General features: G+C 43.4%; 1 protein-coding gene across 1 annotated transcript in view; it reads left to right on the plus strand.

The window, feature by feature from the left end:
• The first annotated feature begins 1231 nt into the window (after positions 1-1231).
• Positions 1232-12052, plus strand: part of SPOCK1 (SPARC (osteonectin), cwcv and kazal like domains proteoglycan 1) — a 270292-nt gene continuing 259471 nt past the window's right edge. The window contains exons 1-2 of the mRNA XM_071443258.1: positions 1232-1367; positions 1762-1929. Of these exons, the coding sequence (XP_071299359.1) occupies positions 1762-1929 (168 nt within the window). The 5' untranslated portion in view covers positions 1232-1367. The remainder of the gene's footprint in view (positions 1368-1761; positions 1930-12052) is intronic.

Consider the following 12052-nt stretch of genomic DNA (forward strand, 5'->3'; position numbering starts at 1 on the left):
TTTGTCCCTCCTCCTTTTTAACAACATGAGCTGTTCTCAGTGCACCCTTCTGACCTCCTGGGCAGTGTCTGAGGTCATTCTCCAGTGCAGGAGCAAAACCTTTTCACAGTGTGGGATGTGCTGGCCCAGGGAGGGAGCGCCTTCCTGAACAAACCCGGGATGACCTCTGAGCTTTGGAAATGTCACTGCTCCCGTAAATTGTAAAACCATTGACTCAAGACAGTCATCTCTTCCCAGGGCTTACGAAAGCTGCAGTTTGATAGGGGTTTTATGTTTTTAAGGCCACTTTTATGTCTCTTCAGACTGCAGCGGTAGTGAAGACTTCACTGAGGATTTCTCCCAAGAGATCATCCCCACATATGATCACGGGCACCCTCTCCAGGTATCCTCACAGAGGATTCTCCCCAAGATTCCTAACAGATCTCTTCCCAGGATTGCTTACAGCCCTCCTCTCCAGGTATCCTCACAGAGGATTCTCCCCAAGATTCCTAACAGAGCTCTTCCTAGGGTTGCTTACAGCCCTCCTCTCCAGGTATCCTCACAGAGGATTCTCCCCAAGATTCCTAACAGAGCTCTTCCTAGGGTTGCTTACAGCCCTCCTCTTCAGGTATCCTCACAGTCACCCTCCCCAGGTTTCACTGAATTGTTTGGATTGGAAATGACCTCTGGAAATCACCCAGCCCAACTGCAATGCCAGGATCACCCGGGGCAGGTGACACAGGACCGTGTCCAGATGAGTTTTGATTATCTCCATACAGGGACACTCCACTCCCTCCTGGGCAGCCCGTTCCAGTCACCCTCCACCTGAAGGTCTTCCTCATGCTCAGGTGAAACTTGCGTTTAATCTATGGCCATTGCGCCTTGTCCTGTCTCTGGGCACCACCGAAAAGGATCCCCACGCTCCTCTTGGCAGCGGCCTTTGCAGTATTTAAACGCTGCCTCTCTTGTTTGTGTTTAACGCCCCCCGCCCCTCACGGGCCCCGCGGCCCGGCCCGGCCCGGCCCGGCCCTGCGGCGGCGCTGCCCGCGCTCCGCCCCTGCGCTGCAGCGCGGCCCGCGCCCGCCAGGGGGAGCCAGACCGCGGCCGCGCCCGCCCCGCGCGCACCCGCAACACGGACACGGCGGGCTCGGGACGCGGCACGGGCAGCGGCTCCGCGCGGGCTCCGACAGACAGGCACACAGACACACAGACAGACAGACTGAGAGACAGACAGCGGCACCGCCACAGCACAGACACAGAGCGCAGCGGCACCGCACGCAGCTCAGCGGCACCGCGCAGGGCTCGGGCGCAGCGCAGCGCGGCACCGGCAGCGGGAGGAGGACGAGCGGCGCACGGTGCTGGAGCCCGGCCGGCGGCACTGCCCGGAGGTAGGAGCTTCTTCTCCGCCCTGGCAGCCAAACTTCGCGGAGCCAGCGCTGGCTGCGCCCGCGAGGGGCTTGGCTGCGATTCCGTACCGCTGCTGTCCCCTGGCTGCTCCCCGCCCGGCCCCAGCGGCCCGGTTTATTTTTATTGTTGTTATTACTATTGTTGTTATTATTATTGTTATTATTGTTGTTACTGACGCTGTTCCCCGCCCCTCCGGGCCGGGCCGCCGGAGGGTACGGCGGGTCTCGGCGGAGCCGGCAGCTCCGCAGGCAGAAGTTGGCGAGGGCCGTGAGGGGCGAGTGGCCCCGAGTTGGGTCCCCTCAAAAGTTGGGAGCCCGAGGAGCCGGGGCTGCCCCGCTGCCCCCGCCGCTCCTCGCTCCGCTCCTCTCGTTGCAGATGTCGGGGGTGCTGGTGATCGCTGCCTGGTGCTTCCTGCAAGTGGAGAGCCGGCATCCTGAAATCATCACGAGTAACAGCAATCATGGCAATTTCCTGGACAACGACAAATGGCTGAGCACCGTCTCGCAGTACGATAAAGACAAGTACTGGAACAAATTCCGGGATGTGAGTACTGCTCGCTTTACCGCATGTTTCTTGTTCCGTTGACCGTAGCATCCTTCCAGGGGGCTGCTGGCTGCCGAGAGCTGTGCGTAGAAGAGAAATGCAGCTTGGGCAACCGGTTGGTGCCTGTGTGAGGGATGCTCAGGGTTGTTTGGGAGCTGGACAGACAGTCCTGGCATTCTTGATTTACCCCATAGATTGGGGCAGCCCGGGCTCCGTGTCAGTCTCGCTGTTCTTATGGTCTTCGATTTTCCTCTGAGGAGGAACTTTGAGTGAAGTTTCTTGTTCAGTGCTTGCTGCTTAAGAGTCTGCTTAACTGAAAAATGATGGAATGGTGTGTGTGTAAGAAGGAATACTTACCAGTTCAAGCCACAAGGTGGTAAACAGCAAAGCTTTTTGTGCCTGCAGCTTTTGTGGAAAGGATTTTATTGTCAATTCTGCCTGTAGAGATCTTTGAGGCTGGTGTAGTGTTGGAGGAAGCAGTGCTTTAGCTCTTTTTCTTCCCTGTAGTCTGGAAAAAAGGGATATTTTTAAGATGTATTATAATGTGTTATCTGTATAAAACAAATTAATTTCTTAGGCTCAAAATTAATTCTAGACTTCCCCTAGTTTGAATACAATCATGTATTAAGTCAATGACAGCAGAAAGGGAAATGCAACTTTTTTAAAATAGAAGTAATATTTAAGTAGTTCCTCTTACTTCTGCCGTCTGTACACTGAAGAAGCTTTTTTGGAGCACACAGAAAACCCTGCTTCAGTCTGCCCAAGACTGTGTGATGGAAGCTTTACTGATCGTGTTGATCATGAGCACAGTGAGGCTAAATGTTCTTTATTTTCTGGGATTTGTGCACTGTGGCCACAGTGAGACTCTAGGAAAGGGAAGACTAGAGCTGGCTATCAGTTCTGGTAGTACCCTTCTGCAAGAATTTGTTTGTTTAGTTAGGAATCCTGGTCTTTTATAGGATATTAACAAGTCAAACTTTTATGTTCTGGTTTTGTCTCTGTGATCCTAAAATTGGATCTGACTTTAGAAAGGGGAAGTCAAGGTATTGCAGTTAAATGTGGTGTGTCCCTGCTTAGCTTATTCTCCCTGTGCTTTTCTGTATTTTTGGTCATCTCTGTGTGAGAAATGCTGCTCGGAATCTCAGCCTAACAGAGTGTGGCCTTAGCAATGGTGGCAATTAACAGCTGTCTTGGAATGTGTCTTCACTTGCAGTCACTGATCACATCCACCTGCTGGGACTGCTGAGTTCTCATACAGAAAAGGGCATTCCACAGTAAAAATGGATGCTTAGATTTACCAGACTTCAAGGGAATCTTTGTAAATATCTGGTTTAGTCTTCTAGGGAACAGAGGTGGAGGATTTCACTTGTTAATTTCTACATCCCACCTGACGTGAGAGTTGGCCAGCATTTGAAAATGGTAAATTGAATGAAATCGACACATTCACCTGAAAACACTTCTAACTCGAGACAGATTTGTAGCAAGCAATCTTTCAACAGTCTCCTTCCAAATGGAGGCCTCATGTTAATCACAAGGCTTAAATGTTTTATTTAAATTGATGTAATTTTTATGTTTTCTGCTTCCCTCTTTCTTTTCTCTTTAAAACTGGAGTCCTTGCAACTTCTTTTCTTGTCCCTTTTTCCAAGACACAGTCTCACAAGTCCAGAGAAACTATTTCTCTTCTTGTGGATAATATTCATGAATAATACCTCTCGTATTTTAAGAATTCATGACTAAGAATGCCTTTTTAGACCTTCTGAAAATGCTAAAAAACCCCATAAAAGAGTCTCAAAACTCTTTTATGTAGGAAGAATCATTCTATGGAAAAGTAAAACCAACCTTAACCAGTGGTCTACCAAGCAAAAGCAGTAATATGAAGTTCATCAAAGCTTAGGTATCCTTCTATCTGGCCATCTTAGTGGTTCTATTGAATTACTTCAAAACTAGCATTTTACATATAATTATTCATGAAACCTTTTATGGAGCAAATTAACAGACTAGTAATCATCTTCTACTAAGCCTTTTCCGAAAAGAAAACATAAAAAGCTTACATATGTAATTAAGCTCTTAATTACTTGTCTTCAACCACATTGATTTACTGGATCATAATCTTCCATCAGAGGTTCTGTGCCCACAGGTGAAGCCATGCACAGGTAGAGCTGCTGCCAGCATAGCAGGTACAGCAGTGACAGCACACTTCTTGCATGCAGAGATGTGGTTAGAAGAAATCTGGTCCTTACTTCATGGCTGTGCTGTTGGAGATAGATTGTTAAAATATTTGTTAAAACATTTCTTAGAAGGCAGCCTGATGAGATGCATCATAAGAGTATTACTTGCTGTGGATGCACTAGACCAGAATTTCGTGGATAATTGTTGATTTCTAGGAAAATTATCCTGCCCTTCCCCTCACTGCCAAACTAATAAACTAATTTTATAGACATCATGTCTACATCAGGTTCTCAGTGTAGGCTTTGCACAGGAGGCTGGAGTGCAGAAGTGGTGTTGCAGTTAAACTGTCTTGGATCTGACACTGCAGTCACTCCGGGGCAGAAGCCTTGTACCTCGTAAATCAGCAGAGGCAAGGTTGCAGTAATTAGCACAATTACCCTTAGCTGCTCTGTGAAATTTATGTCATGTTATATAAACATATTTGCACAAATATTTACATGAATGTGCCCTTCTGGATGGTGGGGAAAAGCACTGAAGGTGTGGAGCTGAGATTTGATGCTCAAAGTTCTGGGTGGGTGTGGCCACTTTTTGTGCATCAGCAGAAACATCTGCACACACAGATGTGCATATAAATCTGCCATGATGTTGCAGTACTGGGAGGGTTGTTTACCCAGATGATGTGAATTGAATATAAAACTTTAAATTAAGCATTTCTTGACATTTTCAGTTATTCTTTTCAAAATCAATTGGTTGGTCAGCCTTATTGAGCTATGGGCCAATATGGCCTAATTTGAGGAGAAACTAATGATAATTTTTATTTTTTTTTTTAGCGTGATCCAAATTTCTTTTGGGCAAAGGCAGCATGGTAGTTGTACTTATTGTCTCAGCAGTCACTACTTTTCTGTGAAAAGAGGGCACAGAAGTACACCTCATTTGAAATCTGCATTACAGCCACAGAATCATGCTAAGTTTTTAAATGTGACTGAATTCAATAGTGTGAAATGTGTCATCATTTTCCAAAGGCCTCAAGGGATGTGTCTAAAACAACAGTTTACAACACAATCTTTTCATGTGATTTGAACACAATTTCTTGGTTAAGTTCTCCATTTAAAAAAAAAGCTGTAAATGAATAGTGAGACCAGTGTGACTGATCTGTTGTTAAACATTTGCTGTTGAAAATCTTGTATATTTTACATCTGCCCAGAATCAATAACAGTGCAATGTCTGTGGGATTAATAAGTTTTCAGTGCAATCTAAACCTGTTACTCCAGTCTGTCTTTCACCCCTTTTTCCTTGTCTGCCATGGACTTTGTGTGATACATGAAAAAATCTTAGCTGTGCCTTAAGTTTAATTTTATAGCTGGGGATAATAGTATTTTTCTTCCTCACAACTATATGTTGAAGCTGTAAATAAGAAAGGACAGAGCTCAGAATCTGTGGTAATATGGAATTTATTATTCACCTAATCCATATATTGAATGTGGCTTGGTACATACTTAAGTAACTGACTAGTAAGTTTCTAAAAAATAAGAAGTAAATCAATGTAATTATTACTGGAAAAAGAAAAAGTAAGCAAGATGCACTCTCTGGGGAGGACCTCCAGCTATTTCCCTTGTGCAGATCTGAGGCTTGGAAAAGCAGACATGAGGATTATGAAAGTCAAATTAGACCTTCTGATACCAGGAACCCAAATATGAAGACCTCAATCTTTTGATCAAACCTGTGGAGAGGGATCCTCTGGCTTGAGAGGAGCTTCAGAATAGATTTGGGAGCTGAATGTGAATTCTTACAAGCCTCAGGAAGCATTTATTGTTATGGGAATAAGCATACATGTTGTTGTAACAGGTCACACTGCAGCATCTCATTGTGCTCATAGAGGCTTGGCACAGAAGGCACAGAATAAATGTCATTTTAGTGTTAGATCTGTCTTTAATCAAAATTATATGAACAGACTAATTCTATTACTTCTGCTTGGAGTTATGTCTATTACATTATTAATGCTTATATATAAAAAGGTAATAAGTTCAACTAGCCATGGATTAAACTGCAAAAAGGAAGAAAAAAGTTAAATGAACTAAGAGGATCTAGTATAAACCCCACAAGGAATTTCTATGAAGTTGAAAGCTAAGAATCTTGGCATGAACTCTGGTTTCAGTGCATGTTTATGCATGGCAGGCTGCCAGACCACGTTCTGAACATTAACTAAGCTGTTTCTCTAAATTTTATTGCTTACAGAATTTCAGTTCAGGCTATCATGTTAAAACCTCCATGTATTTTATGCCTGGAGATGCTTTGAGACTGTGCAAGCCTAAGGAGCAAGGCATGAAATGTCATCATCTGTGTGTACACGTTGCTCAGACTTACTGGGGATAAATAGTTACACAGAACTATTCCTGCTGAGGATGCCTATCAACAGGTTAGATAGATATTAGACTTCTCACACAAACCACTGAAGGGTCAATTTTGTCAGCTATTAATGTACATCACCTTTCTGAGCCTGCAAATTCCTCCTCACACCTGATCAGAAGTGCAGTGTTAGGTGACAAAACAAATACAGGATTAGGAACTTGAATTGTTCCAGCTTTGCCGCTGATTTTTGTCATTTGGGCTGGCTCTTCACACTTCTTCACTGCATTTCCCCTTGTTGGTTCTTACCTTTCTCTGATTTTTTTAGCCCCAAATTAGAAGTGTGGTAGTGAAATTTGATAGCAGGGAGTTGGAGAACATGACCAGTACCGAGAAGGGTTGGAATACCAAGCAGGCAGAATTGGAAGACCTTGGGAACTCAGGTAATAGAAATGAAATGAAATTTAAAAGTACAAAGTGGAAGGTCATGGAATTGAGAGCTAACACAAATTTATTCTGGGTCCTGGCAGCGCAGCTCGAAATAGATGAGAAGGAAAACCTGTATACTTTCATTGATTTGCAGAGTTATTCTAAGTTGCAAAAGTAATGCTACTCTGAGGAGAGCAAATATACTGTAGGAATGCAGAAAATGAAAGATTTCTGCTTCTATTGAAGACATAAAAATGTACACTATATAGAAGGGACCACATAATTATGAATATTTTGAGCTCTTCTGATCAGTAAAATTCATGAAAGATTTTTATGGAGTTGGTAATCCAAAGGCCTTCCAGCATCATAGAAGAAAAGATCCTATTTTAAAATAATATAATATATTCATTTAGTCAAACAAAAGTTATTACAAATGAGTGGATTTTCTTCAGAATGTTTATTGAGAAGATGACACAAAATCCAGCATTGTGTCAAAATTCTAAAGGCCTTGGGTTTTTAGATCATGAGATTTAAAGCTCCTTGCTGGTTGTTGTCTTGCTCCTTATCCATGCAGTGTGGTGGAACCTGATCTGTGACACCCAAATATCTGCTGCTCTGGGAGCATTTTTGAGATAAGAGGTCATTTCTGTAGACTGGCTTCTTTCTGCTGTCCCTTCCCTGACAGACACCTGCCTTCAATGAGTCAACTACCAGATCTGATACTGCATTTTCTATTTTTTTATATTGTATTTAGGTCTACAGGAAGAATTAAGTATTTTTCTGCCATAACTTATTAACAGAACATCTTTTTTTTTTCTTTTTTTAGCTCAAATGTAAGCACAGGTTTTTCTGTGAAGCAGTTATTGGTACATTCAATACATACATTCCTGGAGAATCCATTCAGGTCCTGCTAATTATTTGTAATGAATTTAGTCATAAGGAAGGTTACAGTACTCTTGAAGAATATTTCCTAGCTGGGTAATGGATGTACCAAGTGGCTGGGTTGTGACAGGACACAGGCACCTCAGGCTGGCTTCCCAGGAGATTGTCATTGCCAGCCCACCTTGAGATTTAATTGAAGGTGAAGACTCTGTGTGTGTGTATTCCAGTGGATCTGCAGCACAACAGAGTTGAAATGTGATTTATAAGTCTACCCAGGCACTCCTAGCATAGGTTGTCTCTTAGAGCAATTCTTACTCAACAGGGGGACAAGGCTGGAATATAAATGTGATTGAAAAGTACAGCTGAGATGTACTTGCATGAAATTTAAAAGAATAGGAAAACATGAAACTGAATCTGTGCAAGTGTAATGCATAATCAGCTTCTTACAACAGAGGAGATATGCTTTTTCAAAAAGCCCTTCTCAAACTTGACACTTTCCTTTTGCAGTGGACAAGGGGAAAAATAATGGCATTTATGTCAGAATAATTAACTTAAGGAAGGTACAGAGAGCCAGATTTTTCTAATTAACTGACACTTATCCAGCTTCCCTAGGAATTACCTAAGACTCTAAAGTTAAGTAGGTCAGTACAAAACTAGGATTTTAGTTTCTGTATTATGTTTCAAATTATAACTTTAATAGTTTCCTCACTGACAGAAGGGTTCTGCAGACTGCAGTCACAAATCATATCCCTACCATGAAATTCTGTAGATTTAACGTTTTCTCCAACATGTTTAATGCATTTTTAGAGTAACCATTCTTGTATTCTATTGCTTGTCCCTGTCCTGTCCTCCCCCCCACCCTCTAGTGGATTTCTTTTCTATAGGGGCTTGTTTTAATCCAAATTTAAATTGTAATTTTGTCAGATTCCTGAGAGATTCACAAAAGGAAAAAAGGAAAAAATGCCACAAAAGTGAGCCATATGTCAGTGTAATATCAAATGGGTGGATTGAAAAGCCTTATAGAAGGCTGAGTTCTGATGTTGGTTAGTGTAAGAGCTGCTATCAAGCTCAGGTGTCTATGGGTAAATTATACTACTTTTATTTTAGGTAAGTTGTCCAGGGTGAGGGTCCAGAAAAACAGGTCCATTATTCTAAAGGTCCAAAAGGGTATTTATGATACCCTGTTTTGAGCATCAGGGAGACTGTCACCTCTTTTTTTGGGGGATGGTGGGGATGGGGTGGGGTTTCTCAGAAATTTTAACTATTAGCTTTATACTTACAGTTTTAACCATGAGACTAGAGACATGGAATTCCAGTCAGTGTCTTTATCAACCTGTGTGTGTTTTGAGGGTAAAATGCAAGCCTGTCTGAATTTGGGGTGGAGCAGCTGAGCTGCTTTTACAAGAAGTAGGACTTCATGAGAAAAGTAGAGTTCAAATATTACATCTGGGGTGTGAAAACCTATTTCTTTTAGATAACATCTGCTTATGCAAGGACAGGTTGATTATTCCTTTCCTTATGTAACCAAAACTGAGATGTGTTCAAAGGAGCTGTAGTGAAATCTTGGTTATGTTGAAGCTGATTGTCAAAAATTGCCAAATTGTCAAAGGCTTTAGTGAAGCTTGAGTTTGATTCTTGTATTGCTTATCTTCCTGTTCTCTTAGACAAAGATCCACAGTACATGACAGACCAGTTAGATTAAACAGTTCTCTTTGCCTTTTGGAGGACCCTGAGGAGTTGGAAAAGCCTGAAAGATCAGGTGTCTGGCTAGCATAAATAGAAGAAGCTCCCTCAAAGTCCCTGGAAGAATCAAACTATCTGAAAATCAAACATCTGTAGTCTACAAAGTACACATTTTATAGATTTCAACCAAAACAAGAAAGCAGAGTTGACACAGTAAAATTAAGGTGATGCTGCTGCCTCCAGTGTGATTTTTTGTACTTCCACCACTTAACTCTTCCAGCTTTAGAAAGGGACTTGTTGCTGTGGAGTTACCAAGTGCTAGCTCTGAGTAAGCAGTCTGTTATCAGCTAGATAACTCCAGCAGTTATCATTGGGGGATTTGCTGTAGCAGGTTGGCAGCGAAAATTGAATTACACGTTTGGACTGAGCAGCTAATGTCTAATGACTTTCAAGGCTAAGATATGATTCAAAATTCAGTTTACAGATAAATTGCTAAGCTACTCAATAGTGGCTTTGGCAGGGAGTAGATTGGTCTTTATCTGTCACTTCTGTGACTTGGCTTGTAATCCTGGGTAACAGAAAATCATTCTCATTAAATAGGTACATGGGGACTTCAATTAATTCTGTGATCTTAGCTGTCCTCTTAATGAACTTTGTGTCATAAATTTACTTCACTGATTGCTTTCTCCCAGGTAGATAGAAAAATAGTTTATTAAAGTTTACTGTCAGAGTAACTCTTTTCAGATTAGTTTTTGAAAAAGGTTTCAATATATCATGGCTTACAGTTGAGTTCTGACTAACACAGGGATTGATAGAGGTAAGTGATACTTGTCTGCCTCTGCAGGTTGCTTTGAAATTGTCTAATCAGGAAATTCAGCTGTGCACACAATTTCATTTGAAATTGCACAGCATAAATTTTGTGTGGTTTTTAGCTTGGACATCAGTCTTCATCCTTCCTTCCCTGCATTCCGTTGTCCCTTCAGAAGTTTATTCCAGAACTGTCTTCTAGTGTAGTATCTTGTGTAGTATCTTGTGTAGTATCTTCTAGTGTTTGGACTTTCTGGCTTTCTCTTCAAGTGGTAGCAGTTAGAGAATTTGAACCTGGACAAAAGATTGAGGTAGAAAGGTAAAAGTAGCTGCAGTCATTGGAACTCAGTGGGGGGATGCTTAAATGTTAGAGAATGGGAGAGAGGCTGAAAATTATACTTGTAGGATTAAGAATAAATTAGGCTAAATTGTTTCTTCAAGGGAATAGAAAACATTGCTATTAGAATAGCGTTTCTGTGTGTACTAGGAATGTTAAAGTTCTTGACAGAATTTGATTACAATTAGTAAATATTTATAAAAATCATTTTGAGAGAATTCAGAATTCCCTGGCATTTCTTGGTGAATAACAAGAGTGTTGTACTTTGAACACTTGATTTCTAGAACAGCTCTGTGTGTGTACATGTGCCAGTGCCCACTCTGCTTCCAGAGCAGAGTGCAGCTCTGCCTGCTGCAGGGTTTGCTGAGGGTCTGGTGGAGGCAGCCGAGGCTGGAGCCGCTCAGAGCCGGGCTGTGCTGCCCAGGGCTGGAGCATCTTAAAGAACTGGCTGTGCCCGTGTGGGGCTGGAGCTGCTCAGAGCCAGGCTGTGCTGCCCGGGGCTGGAGCATCTCAAAGAACTGGCTGTGCCCGTGTGGGGCTGGAGCCGCTCAGAGCCGGGCTGTGCTGCCCAGGGCTGGAGCATCTCAAAGAACTGGCTGTGCTGCCTGGAGCTGTCCGGTGCTGGAGCCGCTCAGAGCCGGGCTGTGCTGTCCGGGGCTGGAGCATCTCAAAGAACTGGCTGTGCCCGTCCGGGGCTGTCCGGTGCTGGAGCTGCTCAATGAACCGGCCGTGCTGCCCGGAGCTGTCCGGTGCTGGAGCATCTCAAGGGCCCGGCCGTGCTGCCAGGAGCTGTCCGGTGCTGGAGCATCTCAAGGGCCCGGCCGTGCTGCCAGGAGCTGTCCGGTGCTGGAGCTGCTCAATGAACCGGCCGTGCTGCCCGGAGCTGTCCGGTGCTGGAGGATCTCAAGGGCCCGGCCGTGCTGCCCGGAGCTGTCCGGTGCTGGAGCCGCTCAGGGGACCGAGCTGTGCGGCGCAAGTTGAGGACCCCTCCTCTCGCCTGAAAATCCTGAATCTTTTTGTGTCATCCCGTGCTATGTGGGGTAAAGCACTTTTCTGACGTGGTTAGGCACATGGGGATGTATTCCAGATTAGACAGATGTGAAAGCAGAGGATAAAGCTGGTTCAGAGTTATCCATCAAGCTAATGCCAGATATAACAACAATATTTATGTCGTGCAAGTCCCAGGACAGTGCTCTTCTGTAGAGCGATGAACTGTGCTGGAATACAGAAAGACAAAGCTTAACAGGTCTGTGTGGATATATGTGCCACTATCTGACAGCAGGGTTTATTGGCCCAGATTCATTTCTTGTTTGATAACATTAACTTCACTCAAGGTATATAAGGGATAAATTTTGTTCCTTTTTTTTTTTTTATAAGTAAAGTCAGGGTAAGCAATCTTTTATGCTAGCTAAATGTTATTTATTATTTATTTAACGCTAGGTGAATAGCATATTGGAGGGAGATTAGGTA

Source organism: Agelaius tricolor, unplaced genomic scaffold (assembly GCF_023055355.1).
Source record: "Agelaius tricolor isolate 1412-34295 unplaced genomic scaffold, bAgeTri1.0.p SCAF_18, whole genome shotgun sequence".
NCBI lineage: Eukaryota > Metazoa > Chordata > Aves > Passeriformes > Icteridae > Agelaius > Agelaius tricolor.